Consider the following 14,953-nt stretch of genomic DNA (forward strand, 5'->3'; position numbering starts at 1 on the left):
GGAGAAGAAGAAGAAGGGGGAGAAAAGTGTGTGTGAGAGTTTAAGCTTATGCTGTGCCATAAGCTGTTCTCAGCCCAAGGCACAGGAGAAGAAAAGAACATCTCTTCATGATTAAAAGGGCTGAGGACCAGGAAAGGAAACATAGAAGAGGACAAGCTTTGAGCCCTCAGGGGTAAAGGCTCTCTGGAGGAACAGAAAGCAAGAGGAAAAGCTGCGAGAAAGCAAAGCTGGGGACTCATTTGAGTCCTTGCGTTCTCTTGTTTCCATCTCATTATTAAAAACGGGCCAACTGGATAGATGAGGAGGGCTGACACAAAGGAGACAAAGAAAAATCCTATTAGACATTTTACTTACATGATCTTAGGCAACACATTATTTAACCAAAGATTAAAACGAGACAACCAAGAAACATTTATTTAGTTCACATTGAGTAGCACTGGAATAAAAAAGCTCAAAGACATCCAGAAGCATCAGTGCGCCTTTTGACAAAAGTGTAGCTGCTTTGTTGCGTGCTCATTTTTTCTTTGAATCTGGGACGGGAGCGAACAGGGTCACTGGGACAGCCTGCTTTACGACCGGAGACAGGTAAACCATGTGGGTTATCACTTCAGGTCAGATATGGACCTCCTACGACATCCTTTTATTTAAACCGTTTCCATGCTTCGCTTGCAGTGAAAAATGAGCGTGGCTATCTACAAAGCCCTTCTGACATGTTAAACAGCTGAGAAATGATGGTAAATATTCATATTTACCTATATACACGGTGGATAAACATTATCCCTTATTCAGAGTTGCCATTATTGAGATCTTCAGTATGAAGCCTACAAAGGAACGTGTTGGTCTGCTGTTTGTCACTGGGTAAGTGTAAGGTCATAACCAGCATCACATTTCAGGTTTGCGTTGCATATTTCAAATGACTGTTATGCACTCTGGGACTTTAAAAACTCTCTCAACCCTAAAAAGTTTAGAAGAAGCGATTCAGTGCACCTGAGCCATTTCTGTATGTTTTAGTAGCCCAGGTGTATCCTGAAGCACTGCTATCTAGGGTAAAATACACATAAATGTCAAAAATTCTGGTCTCATCCTTCAACATTTGCAACATCTTTGAGCAATATTTCAACATTTTGAACTCCAGTCAGTTAAATGTTTATTTCACAAGATACTGATGACTTCAAGCTGTTTCTGCGGAGCTGTGGGGGAAAAGTAGAAAGCAATTTGCAGATCTTACTGCTAGCTGTGCATCCAGTTTCCACATTCTGGATCTTTTTTTTAACCCTTTATTTTACCAAGACAGTGAAGAGACAGATTTTTAAAAAGACCAGGGGGAAGACATTAAGTAAATGGCCTCAGTGCAGGCCTAAACCCTGACCTCCCCATCAGCCTTTCAGCATATGGGTTACCCACTCAATCCGGTGAGCTGACCACTGCCTATTAGCATCCTTTCCCATGTTCAATTTTATTTTGTAGCACTGGAGAAAAGGAAAAAAACATTTTAACCCAGAATTTTCAGCAGACACCACAATATCATCTAAATAAGTAAAAATGGTCTTTTCATGCTTTTTAATGCCAGAATATTGTCAGTAAAGACACGCCTTTGAAGCAAAACGCAGACGTTTATGGTTACAAGCCGCGTAATGGACAGACCAGACTGCATGAAATCATTCTGCATTACACTCCAAATGATATCAGCCAACGTTTCCGGGTTTAGCCTGATAAGGAATCTTTACCCATAGAGTTTTCAGTGCTGTAGATACTATGTTAGCGACATCAGTGTGTTAGCTAAAGTAGCATGGAAGTAACTTAAACTGCTTGTAAACAGATATTCTACAAATATTTAGTGAACGGAGTATTTGATGGTATATGAGTGATGTGACATTTATTTTACACCCACTGAAGACAAACTGAGCAAAGCCTTTGGACTACTTGTTAATGTTGCTACATTGTGGTGGCAGAGGATATCTTACAGGGGAGGCACCCATGTATCCATAGAGTCCAGGCTTTGTTCCATCATATGTCCTTGCCTCCAGCTGTAGGTAGTGCACAACAATCAGTCAGCAAATCCTGGCAGGTCCTGGATAAGATTGAAAAGTGCAAACTTGTATGTGCCAAGAGATTTGTTTGCCTTCATATGGACAAAGTATGCAAAGATACGCTCCTGGAGCACAGGCACTTTCTGCTGGAAGTTCAACTCTTCTGCGTTTGCAAACAGTAAGTATTGTGAGCAGGTCATGAGTGAAAGCAACAGATACAGCGAGCTGCTAACTGTATATTTGTACGAGAGGCAGTTTTCTGAGAAACGCAAAAACACTGCGTTGAGCAGACTGGCTCAGTTGGTAGCCGTGCTTTGTTTCCTCTTCCAAAATTTTAGGGAATCGTTTTAGTGCAAGTGCAGAAATGTTTTACTGACATTACATCCGGCAAAGTGAGAGGTGCTGCCCTGCTAATAAGACAACAGCTCTGAGAATCACTAGTTTTGCAGAGCGAAACTGCCGGTGAAACCAACCAAAGTGGCTACAAGCTAGAGTGTTAATTTAAGGTCATGTATTGTGTTTCGTGCTTTTTGTTAGGAACCTCTTTTTGCATCGCTTCAGAGCAAAAGCAGACACATTTTACTCAGTTACCCTTTAAGGTGCATTCAAATGAGACAGAACTGAATCACTTGTGAAAGGCTTCTGCTTTATAAAAATGGCATTTTAGTTCACAAAGACAAATGAATGGCACTGGAAAATGGAGAATACAGAATAAGATAATTAAAAATGTATCCGTTATAATCAAGAAAAAACAAGTTTGAGGCCAGACTGCGTCCTTGGCTATTATCTATAAAGAAAACCAATTCTACAGTTTTCGTGGTCTCTCAGTCCACTTGGTCTTTGTTCAGCTCGACTATAATAAAACTGAGCTGCCAGCAGAAAGACCAGCGTTAGAAATAACCAACCACACTCCACGAGAAACACGTGGAGTTACTGAAGATTACGATTCACTCTGAAATGACAAAAGTGCTGATATGTCTCTGTGCCTTTCTTCTCACATGTTGCTGAGCTGGCAAAGTGAGAGCCAGACTTGAGGAAGATCAGGAGTCTGATTAGAGCAAGTACAGCGCTCTCCAAAGTCTGCATTACACATCACACCTGAGTAAAGAGGAGGTAATACTGAAATCAAATGGGGGAGAAAGAACAACAAAATGTAAAATCTCACATTAAAATGTTCACGTTTTGATGTGAAAGGTGTCTCTGAAGTAACGTAGTCGGCATCGAGAGCGGTTCCCATTCATAATTACAACAATACGAAAACTAAAAATCTTGGCATTTCTTCTCGTCTTTTTTGTCTCCTTTGGTGAAAGATCAAAGTGACATTTTGGGACAACAAACCAGTTTGGGTTTTTTTGTTTTGTTTTTTTGTAATGACATGACAATACAGAACTGTGTAAACTCTGGTCCGCTGTTCCTCTTTGCTCACCACATGTACTGAGTCCAAATCTTGGGTGGATGTAAAAGCACAAACTGCAAAAAACAAACAAAAGAACAAAAAAATAAAGAAGCAGTCAGTCCGCACAGCTTCATCACCTGGTCCCTCTGTGTGGCAGAGACCTGCCAATCTCTGCACAACAGTTCACACCATAGTTTTTTCTCCCTATTTTTTCTGGTCACGAATAAAGTCGCCAATCCCTTTTACGAGTCCGTGTTCAAAGTGGCTCACAGAAAGAGGATCCAGAGTGCTCTCAGTACTTGGCAGCACCTGTGTGCTGGTGTCATGTCCAGAATAAGAGGCAGGTCAGCTAGAAGGTCACAGTTGCAGTGCTCTTGTTTTGAAAGGTCATTGTCTGGATGCTGGAAAGGATTTTCCTCTGATGCCCAGCCAAAGTCACACCCATGTGCAGCAGATCCCTACAGAATTAAAAAAAAAAAAAAAAAAAAAAAAAAAACTAATTAGAGACAAATTTTCCTAAACAAATTTTTACTTGGATAAAATAAGTGAGCAGGAAAAAAAATGGGAATATGAACTAACTGTGTGGTGATTGGGGCCAGCTGGTCCACTGAGTTGAAGCCAGCCTGAAGGAAACTGTCTTCGTAACGCTCCATCTTGATGGCCCTAAGCCAATCCCCCACCGAAGCACACGGCGGGAGAGCTAAAGGTGCGCGCTGGTCCAGCAGGGGGTAGGACGGCCTAGGGGACAGGATCCAGAAACAAAGGAATAACTTACATTCACCGTCACCAAAACCTCAGTGAGAAGCTTATACATGTCCTGCAGCAACATTCCAGGTGACAAGTCGAACTGAGTGACTGACAGGGACAAACAATGGGATTTGTCAGAGGTGGAGTGTCCTCAGCTGTATATAACTAGCCGACAGGCAGAATGTTGAGACAGGGAAATGGGAACAGCAAGTGGCTGACAGGTCACAGCAGGACACCGAGGTGGTGCACAAGATTGGGCAGCAGGAGGCTAATGCCTGCCCTGTCACTGTCAGGGCTTTAAATGGACACTAAGAATAAGACATTGTGAAGACATGCTTGATTTTTGCTGTGTGACATTTTTCGCGGACTACATAAAAACAAGAAATTCCTGAACAATTAATGCAATACTTTTGTTAAACATCTTGAATTAAAAGCTTCACTTTAATCGCATTTTGTTTGTTTAGGTTTAAAATCCACCGTGGTGGTCCAAAACCTCACTGATCCAACTGTAAAAACACATCAGCACTCTCACCCTGCTCCTTCTTGAGCCACTATTTTCAGCGACGCAGGATTGCGGATGAGTTTGTCCAAAGCGCTAACGAGCTCCGCAAAGCGAGGGCGTGCCGACCGGTCCTTCTGCCAGCAGTCCAACATCAGTTGGTGCAGGTGGGTGGGGCAGTCAGGTGGCGGGGGCAGGCGGTAGTCCTGCTCTATGGCATTGATCACCTGACGGAAGCAACCATTAAACATGAGTCTAATGGTCACAGTCAAGATTTAAACACTTCACTGATCACCTAGTTCCAAGTGTTTTGAAATGACTGGAAAAACTCGGCTAACAAAACCTGAAAAGTCCTTCCAAAAATCTAAAAAACAGCCCAGCAAGGCTTTTCTTGCTTCAACTTACATCCTGGTTGCTCATGTCCCAGTACGGTCTTTCTCCAAAAGACATGACCTCCCACATGACGATGCCGTAGCTCCACACATCTGAGGCTGAGGTAAACTTTCTGAAGGCTATTGCCTCCGGTGCTGTCCAGCGGATTGGGATCTTACCTCCCTACACAGAAAGGTAAACAGTGAGTGATGCAGAAACTTCACGTAAACATGGTCCAGCAGGGAGCTGGGGAGGAAACTGAAGGTAGGTAAAATCCTAAGTTAAAGTTAAAAATGTTTTACGATCAACATAATATTTCAAGAGATGAAAAGCATGTGGATAAATAAAACTCTGCTATTCATTTATGCATTTATTTAAATCTTAAAAATCTAACTGACAACTAATTGTAGTGCAGAAATCACACTGATAACCACTATTGTTGATAATCAGTGTCCTGATGTCTGTGCTAGAGATTAAAATTAACACATTGGGATCATTTCTATGGTTTCCATCCTACTAGACTACTTTGTATGAAATGAATGACAGGCTTTTCTCCTTAAGCATTAACTGAGGATGGCTGTTGTCTCACCAGAGAGCTGGTGTAGGTCGGGTCAGAGGAGTTCTCCTGAAGGAAGCGTGACAAGCCAAAGTCAGACACCTTGCACACCAGGTTGCTGTTAATCAGGATGTTGCGGGCAGCCAGGTCTCGGTGGACGTAGCTCATCTCTGCCAGGTACTTCATGCCAGAAGCAATGCCACGCAGCATACCAACCAGCTGGATGGGTGTGAACTGGCTGTCGTTCAGCTACGGAGAGGACAGAACCAGTTCAGTCTGAGAATGAGCGGCACTACGGTGTGTTTCAGTGTTTTGAGAGAAGCGTGCTTTGGCGTTGGTTTGTCCGACTCATACTGACCCGTAGAAAAGAGTCCAGAGCGCCGTTCTCCATATACTCTGTCAGGATCATGACTGGACAGCTGGCTGTAATGATTCCCTCCAGATGGATAATGTTGGGGTGCTGGAACTGTCCCATGATGGACGCCTCAGACAGGAAGTCCCGTCTCTGTTTGTCGGTGTAGCCACCCTTTAGAGTTTTAATTGCAACGTAGTTTTCCTTTTTTCCTGGTATCTTCAGCCGTCCTCGACACACCTCCCCAAACTCGCCTGCAGCACACAGACACGTAAACACACTATTATGGCCGTTTTTTCCTCCCCAGCATGAGTTTACCTCATTATGAAGACAACTGTTACATTTAACAAACGCAACGCTTGCTCGCAGCTAGCAGTGCCCTTTGGTTTGAATGAGGGCCACCAATATCGGGAACATATTTATCAGTTAATTGTGTTTTTTCTGCAGCCAAATTGAATTTTGAGTGATAAAGAAGAAACAGGGCAATGGTTTTAAATGTCACTGAATCTATTTAATTTAGTAATTAGGTATTTTTTAATAAGGTTATTTTGAGAGAGAACAATATGCTAAAAATAAAAACAACACATCACAACAAAACGCAACCTGTGCAGTCTGCAAGTCCTCAGAAAGAGTGGACCAGGGCAAAGTTTACAGATTTATTAATCACAGGAAAAGCATACTGATGGGCTTACCAGCACCAATGACCTCCTCAATCTTGACAAAGGAAACATCGATTTCCTTGGCAAATTCTCTCACTGCCTCATTAGGGTCTTCGTAGGTGAAAGGGTCGATATAAACCTTGACCCCTTTGAGAGGGGAGACAAACAGAAGCGTGGGAGCAGGAATGTTACAGAACCATGAGCGACAGAGAGACCGGTCACATTAAAAATGATTTCCCCGACGTGAATGAATTGTAAATCAGAGCTGTGGTTCAGCGTGCATGTCCTTGATGTGTTACCTTGGCCAATGAGGTACTGGCTGTTTTTGTCACTCAGCTCCGGATCCTTTATTCGGCTGTGCCGGCTGAAGGTACAAAGAGATCAGTATAAATGAAACAAGATTAGGATTGCAGTGCACTTATCTGAGGAATTGATGTTTTATTTCACTTTTTTTTGGACAAGTGTTCCTAATGCTTTATCAACCCAATGTAATGCACATCAACCAACTGTTCAGATGCAATAAGAACAGCACAGCACATAACAGAGCTATCACGGGTCAGAGGTCACTTCAGCCACATGCACTCTTAAAAATACATCATAACTGTTATGGTTTGAGAAGCCAACACCGCCTTGTTGTGGACAGTTTTGTCCGTGCTGTAAACACGCAATACACAGTGACTTGTGGTGGTGCTGAATAACTGAGACAACCCATATGGTTCTGCTCTTTGACGCAAGCGGCTCCATTATAATTCTGCTGGAGCAAACTCATCCCTACAGTACAGTAACAACCCTGTAGCTACTGGATCGCTGCCTTCCTCCATTTCTCTCTTCCACCTCAGAAGCCTAAAATAGCAATAATGCACCACCCTCAGTTAGTGGCAGATCTGGGCCTCACTCACTGGTTTGTGTGTGTGTGTGTGTGTGTGTGTGTGTGTGTGTGTGTGTGTGTCACAAGGTCACAGCTATTGTTCTGTCCTGTGGAAACAGGGTTGGGACGCCTGCATCCTGTCTTTCCCTGCCCTCTACCTCTATCGTCATCCTTCTCACACACAAATGCACGCACCTTCTCCCTCTCTTTTTCCCCGTGATGCCATCCGACATTATTTACTCAAACAATGAAGCCTAAGGAAAATGTTCTAATGAGCAGGATAGCTTTTAGCTGTGTAAGCAAAAGAAATCATGAGCCTTGCTTTGTGTCTGAACTGCTTCACAGAGGGGGAAGAAAAAAAAAGAAAAGGTGTGGGTAACAGAGTGCAAAACCACCGTTGATAAGATATGATTTGTATAAACAAAAGAACAAAGCAGTGCAAAACTGTAAAATTGGGGTCACGTTTGTTATTGGTTTTTGATTTCTATCCTTTTCGCTCCATTTCCTGTTATTCCGCGAGCTTCTTTCACTTGCAAATCTATCTTGTTTTCCTGTGCCTATTTCCCTTCCTCCCGTTCTCACCGTATGCAGTAGGCGGCCACAAAGACGAAAGTGACAAGCAGCAGCATCCCGACAGCGATAAAGATGCCAGGTACCAAGAACTCGGAGCCAGAGTCACGTCCTGGGAGAGACGGCAAACAAAAGAGAGAGACGAGAAAATAGCAGACAGAAAGTGAGAGAGTTAGAGCAACACAACGACAGAAGCCATGACAGGAGGTTTACATAGGTAGTAAAGAAAGGTGGGGGTGGGGGGCAGGAATTTAGGTTATTAAAGAGAGTCAACAAAGATGCAGATGATAAATTCATAAAAGAAACTGTGCAGAGATTGATTATGCAGGGATAAATGACTGTCACACCCCCACTGGAAATTACTTTTTTAAATAAGAAAAAAGAGTAATGTGTGTGTGGCTCCTCTTCAAGAGAAAACAAGACCTCTTCTTACCATCGGGCAGCGTGCGGAAAATGGTTGGTGGACTAAAACTGCCGTAGCCGGCCTGGGTACGCGCCCGGACCTGCACTTCATACTGACTAGCCCGGCGGAGGTCTGTCAGTACAGCCTGGTTTCTGTTACTCTGTATGGAGTGGCACTGATCTTCGCTACGCTGCTCCTTCTAAAAGCAAAAAAAGAATGAGTCCAAGGCAATAGTGAAAGAAGAACAGATGATGATGTCAAGCTAGTTAATTAGTCAAACTGTCCTGAACTGAACACTAACTTCAATTACATCAGATAATAATAAAAAAAAACATTACAAATATGTTACTAATATCTTAATTGTTAAAGTGTATACTGCACAATTTAGAGAGCTTCTTCACAGATCCACATGGTCTAAGCCGCGTGCCGTGACCCTTTAACTACATCTGCACTGAGAGTGCTTTCTTCTCATGAGCCTGTTAAAAAAAAAATAGATCATCTATCTGAAGGGAAAGTTCGGGGATGTCGTCAGGGAGCTCTTACCTTCTCACAGTAGCGCAGCTCATACTGCAGGATGGTGTAGTGTGGCTGAGTCGGGGCCGACCAGTGTAGAGTCAGACTGCTCTCTGTGGAGTCGCTCTTCCGAATCACAGACACCAGTGGCGGCACTGCACAGATGGCAGCAGAATTATAAATACAGTGAAATTCGGACTATTTATACCTTTCCACCCATCCTCCTGCAGCTCTTACCGTCATGGCTTGTAGTGATGTTGACACTTTCGCTGGCAGGCTCCTTCTCGCTGAGCTGAGACACCCCGTTAAGTGCCTGAATAGTGAACGTATACGTTGTGTGTGGCAGCAGGCCCCACACCTCTACCCTGTGACCCAGCAGGCCGTCCTTCGCAGGCCGGTAACTGACGCCATCTCCGCAGGGGAGGCACGCTTCCTTTGGTGACCTGCACAGAGAGCACCTGACGGCGTAGCTCAGGTCGTTTCTGCCGCCGCTGTCCAGCGGCTCATTCCAATCCAGAGTGACTGTGGTGAAGTTGACCTTACGGATTATGCCGCGAGGGGCCGAGGGAGTTCCTACAGTGAGAGAAATAGTTAAAATAGCACGCTTTTTCCACATTTAAAAAATACTGCAAACTGGCAGTCATCCAAGTTCCTGTATGCGAACCAATCTGCTTAAAAAAAAAAAGAGCTGAATGAGAAAATTGATGAAACTTTCATGTATGTGCTTACCTATAATGTTTTTACTTATAGGTAATATACACTAAAACAAAATACAACAAATGATGTTGTTAAATTTGATTATGAGTAAATCTCTTGCTGCAGGCAGCATCCACTTAGCTTGACTTAACCATAAAAGCAGGATTCATGGTTGGTCAGACCTGCATGTTGCATGTTCGGGATTTCATAACCCACCGAACATGACTCTCTTTCAGAACTGGAGCATCATGTATACATGACAGAATTACACATTAATCCGATCAAACTCAAATATCGCAAAAATGTCAAACTATTCCGTTCAATCTGGCCTTTTCCTGATCCCAAAGGCAGCATTTTCTAAACCTCTTAAGACCATTTAAACAATATCAATATAGCAGCATCACCTGTTATGATTTTTTTGTTTTTGCTATGATAAAGTACCTTCAGGGAGCACCAGTAGCTGTTCTTCACATATTATCAAGTTATATGGGAAAAAATATTGAATCGTACTTCATGTTTTTTCCCCTGTGGAAAGTTGCCTCGGTGAAATTACAATATATGAAAGTTCTGTGTTGATCTCCGCTGTGCCATTTTGCCACTGTTTTACTTTTCCATGACCCACACATATTGTTTCTTTATGATTTCTGATATAAGCTGAAGCCATTTTACTCAGCCCGCACATGTACTCACGAAGCAGAACAATGCTCTTGCAGTGGCTTTGCGTCACAGCGGGAGCATATGTGCTGCTGGATTTAACTGGTGCAATTACGTTTGTCTAAAATTGGATGATAATGATCACCGCCTGAAAATTGTAAGAAGATAGCTATTGCCTCAAGCCAAGCATAACTAAACAGCAAGACCACTCAGGCACTGTGAATGAGTTTCTGTTCCTGCCAAGGAGAGAGAGCTTTGTCACTGAGCCTGCAGCTAACTTAAGTGCTAATGGTGTTCTCATTGGAAACCCGAGTGGAGTAACATCACGCTCAATCTGGGCGAGCATGAATTCTGAATTCAGCATTTGGCAACAGGGGATTTTTGGAGGTGACGCATTTTTAAGTCCTGGCAATCACAATGCGCTTAATTAAAAACCACCACGCCTGTCGCAAAAATGTAAAAACGTATACCTATTTTCAGGAGGGAAAAGGTCTGGCGTGAATCTCAGGTGGCTCGGCTGGTTTAAAACTTTGCATACAAATTGAAAATAACGTTACGTGCCGAACTGCTCAGGCAATCTGATACAACAACAGAATACATAATAGAAATTAGCTTCTTAAAGAGATCCATTATTAAGATAAGTCTTTGTAATTAAAGTTATCAGTAAAAAATAAAATTGGTGGGTGTGAATTCCAGTTGGTATTTATATCACACCTGCAGGGGTAACAGCCACAGTCACAGTGTCACATTGTTTCACATCAGCTTTGTGGCCCTTCCGAAAGAGCGCACCTAATTAAAGACCCCCCTTCCCATTCACACACACCCAAAATGAGCCTGAATTGAAATTCCTCAATCCGCATGGATGTGTCACTTGAGACCATCAATGCCTACTTCACTTTGGACAGAAAGCCCTACCCTCCCACCCTCACCAACAACCTGTCACAAAGGACATGCATCTCAATGCCCAGCCGTGAGACAAAAGCCACAAAGCAGCTCAGCGGACCCTGGCTAAATGACACCGGAGGGAAAAAAAGAAGTAGCATCAGAGGTGTCAGAGGAAGACAAAAAAAGAGAGGAGGAGACAGTAAAGAGTGTTGCTTAGCACCTCCATATTTGCATGTGGATTAAGCACTGTTTTACTTACTAGTGCACGGTGTGTCAGGAGTGTCTGATTCGGCACGTAGGTACCCAGGGCGACATTCACACATTGACGCCCCCCTGTTGGTGGCTTGGCTGAATCCTGGGCAGCCTCTGCACTGTCCCTCTATGCCTGACTTAAACTGGCCCACAGGACACGCTGAAGAGGACAAGATGTGAGAACAAATAAAGGCACATTAGCATTAAATACAACAGTACATTGCATAACGCCTTCACTGTGTCCTGTATAGGCCTGGGTCAAACTCAATTTGCAAATAAATCCTTTATTTCGGAGTGCTTAGGTGCCAGATGGTTGCAGATTGACAGACAGAAGCATGTAATGAGGGCTATAAACTGAGACAATCACAGTAATGAGACTGACACTAATAGTCAATTTAGTGGAGGAAAAAAAAAACTGCCTGTGACTGACATGCTGCTTATCATTGAATTTACCTGGCCATATCTGGATAATGAGACCAGACATGTGGCGGTCCTTATGAAAAAACTGTCATTGCTTATTGATTCAAACATTGTTCCAGGTCTCCTTTTGTAAAGCCCAAACCAGCACCGCGGTAAGATGTAAGGACACCGTGAATGGAGTCTGAACTCATGCTGAAAGGATTGGCTGAACAATCAATTAGTCGAGCGATGGAAAAACAATTAAGCACAATTTTGACCAAATCTACAACACCACTCCTGTATTTCTTCGCTTCATATCGCAGTAAACATCACCACGTCTGACGTTTCAGACTAAACAATCAATCGATCAAAGAAAATAAATACACGTAGAAATTAAGAATGACAACAGTCATTAGCTGCAGTCACTACATGGTCTGAAACCGTGCACACCTCAGCTTCTGCTCACCAGCAAAGCCCGATCCAACGCTTGTTCTAACATGTGAATGTGTAATAAGCCGTCACCCTGCTAATACCGCACACAATGGCAGCAAACGTGTTTACTTTCTGCGTTCAGTCTGGGCGGCTGATACGCAGCTGCTGAGCGAGAGAAATACAACAAGAAACTTTCACACCGAGCGGGAGCATCGCTGCAGCGAAAAACTGACACATTTCACAGGGTCAACGCTCTCGCTGATCGTTCCTGACTGACATTTACCGCAAGGAATTTGCCACATGTGAAGAGGCGGCTGTAACCTCGGTGCTTTCGAGCTCCCACAAGATGACACAAATAACACTGTGATTTACAGGAGCCGTCGCTATCGATTACTGTGCAACTTTTCAGTGAATTCAGCTGTAAGATTGTTTAGCACTTGCAGCAGTTCACATTAAGATAAGTCAGTATTCTGGTTCTGGCATTTTTTCCTGAACGAAACAAAGCTTTTGAAATAGAAATGAATCTTGTTTGGAGTAGATTAGGGGCTAGTTCTAACCTATTTAGTTTTTAACCTTTATAATGATGTACTTGTCTAACAATAATAAAGCAATACTGCCACATGAGGGGAAATATACCCCTCCCCCAGAGCAGTATTTATGGTCTTATAGTTCATTTCAGAGACCTGGTTTAAATATTCTAACCATACTTAGATGAAACACTAAATCAACTTGACAGCATTCATAACTTTTATATTTAAATGCTCGTGTTTGCCCCAGAAAATATATGTATAGTCTCTGGCAAATAATGGTATTACAGCAAAATGAATTTTAATTTTAAACCCTGGCGTCGATTTCATTTTTCCGAAATGACCAGCCTCCCAAGCAAATTAACTGTCCGGTCTTTTCTGCGAGGCAATTTCCCTTTATGGCCTGGTGAATGTTTTGCCTTGCAACTCTCTTCTGTGACAGAACGCTGGAAAATGCCACCTCACCAGGAGCAAAATGTCGGAAATTATTTTTTTGTTATGAAAAATCATTATACCGCCCACGGAGATCAAACTACAGCCTACCTTCAAACACAGACAGATGAAACCAGGCGTTTCCCTGGGAAAATGTGGCATTTCTCCTTTTGTTTCTGTGTTTTTAGTGCTCGCCATTTATCTGTGTCGCTGCGATGCGGCGAGTCTGTGCGCGTGTGAGGGGGTAGTCCATGCGCGAGGCTTGTTAATTGGACTCATTAGGCAGAGCTGCTGCACGGCTCCTGAGAGAATCATCCTGCTTCTTCCTTCTTTTTTTGTCTGCTTTGCTTTGATGTTCTCAAAGTGTTATGATCTTTACCCCGAGCACCACCTCCCCTCCCTCTCGCCCCTCACCTCTGCAGTCCTCCTGTGCTCCTATCTCGGCTGAGCCAGGAGTTGTCGCAGCAGTAAGCCTTTGACCCTGCTCTTCCTTTCAGAGATAAGTGCTGCTCCACCTGACCTCTCTTTCTGTCTCCTCTGTGTCACAGCCATTCCCCTGCCTCATTAACTTCCTCGGTCTCTCATTTCCTCTCAAACACTTCAACCCTCAGTGAACTCCCCGCCACCCTCGCCTTACCATTGTGTTCTTGTTTAGTCTGCCTGCCCTGTTGCCTATATGGGTGTAGTCTATATGCATACATGCACGCATGTCAGTTTTATTTGGCTTAACCTTGCCTCCTTCGTTACCTGTGCATCTCGTGTACCCCTCAGCTGGTTCAAATCCTGGTACGCATGCACATGAGGTTGTTGGCTGGCCCACCCACTGGCCATCCTCCCCGCAGAAGAGCTTAGGCGGCCGAGGACGGGGACCTTGCTGAGCTGCGTGCTCCACACACACACCCTGTGCCTCTTGCACAAGAGTACGCGGTATAGTCTCAGGGAAAGAGGAAAGAGCACTGACCAGGGGAGGACACTTCTTGAAGAAGACCCTGACAGACAGCAGAGCCATGCAGGCACCCTGAGCCTGAAAGGCCAAGTAAAAGCCTCTCTTATTAAGAGGGCCGAGTCTCAAGGTCTTCACGTTCAATTTCTTCTCCCCGTCCTTCCTTAGTAGAAAGTCTGCAGCCACTGTGTCCACCTAAGACAGGGAGAAAGAGAAAAGACCTTATGTAATATCCAGATTCCTGCACGCCTGCATTCCTGTTCAGCCATGAAAAAGATCAAACTGATAGTTTTGCATGTTTAGCCCATTAATTAGAAATTACATATGCTTCATATTACTGAAAATTTTACAAAGCATACCACTGTGATTTTTACATTGATTCACTGCCTTTCTGGCAGCCATTGTTTCCCATTTATTACAGTGTGCTTTGAACCTCAACTTGCAGGGACGAGAAACTTGCTGGAGAGGAAGGCAATTCATCACGGCGAACATTTCATCACTTTTATTTTTCTGTCAAAGTTACATTATTAGGTGGTAATGAAGTTGAGAAGCAGGGACTATTTTGACGCCACTGTTTGGTGTTGTGTTCAAGGACACGGCCAACAACTAAGGTTTGACAATTAGATTGACTGTGCTGCATTCCTAAGCTATGTGTTTGGAAAATGAAACCCAGAAGATAAACATTACGAAAAGATTCAGGCTGTGAAACAGATTGAATGCACTGACAAGGTGGGTTTTAAAGCAGTGCTTGCTCCCAAGAGGCGAGAA

The 14,953-nt window shown here is 43.6% G+C and overlaps 1 protein-coding gene across 1 annotated transcript in view; it reads right to left on the reverse strand.

Moving 5' to 3' along the window:
- Positions 1–3,046: 3,046 nt before the first annotated feature.
- Positions 3,047–14,953, reverse strand: part of LOC146624096 (ephrin type-B receptor 4a-like) — a 41,337-nt gene continuing 29,430 nt past the window's right edge. The window contains exons 4-17 of the mRNA XM_085364465.1: positions 13,990–14,380; positions 11,460–11,612; positions 9,203–9,538; positions 8,996–9,120; positions 8,483–8,651; positions 8,062–8,161; positions 6,911–6,975; positions 6,645–6,758; positions 5,959–6,206; positions 5,634–5,849; positions 5,078–5,227; positions 4,706–4,899; positions 4,006–4,164; positions 3,047–3,884 (exon numbers count right to left, since the gene is read on the reverse strand). Of these exons, the coding sequence (XP_085220591.1) occupies positions 3,776–3,884; positions 4,006–4,164; positions 4,706–4,899; positions 5,078–5,227; positions 5,634–5,849; positions 5,959–6,206; positions 6,645–6,758; positions 6,911–6,975; positions 8,062–8,161; positions 8,483–8,651; positions 8,996–9,120; positions 9,203–9,538; positions 11,460–11,612; positions 13,990–14,380 (2,529 nt within the window). The 3' untranslated portion in view covers positions 3,047–3,775. The remainder of the gene's footprint in view (positions 3,885–4,005; positions 4,165–4,705; positions 4,900–5,077; positions 5,228–5,633; positions 5,850–5,958; positions 6,207–6,644; positions 6,759–6,910; positions 6,976–8,061; positions 8,162–8,482; positions 8,652–8,995; positions 9,121–9,202; positions 9,539–11,459; positions 11,613–13,989; positions 14,381–14,953) is intronic.

The sequence above is a fragment of the Diplotaxodon limnothrissa genome, linkage group LG10 (assembly GCF_057381915.1).
Source record: "Diplotaxodon limnothrissa isolate DT_005_m linkage group LG10, D_limnothrissa_male_GT1.1, whole genome shotgun sequence".
Classification (NCBI taxonomy): domain Eukaryota; kingdom Metazoa; phylum Chordata; class Actinopteri; order Cichliformes; family Cichlidae; genus Diplotaxodon; species Diplotaxodon limnothrissa.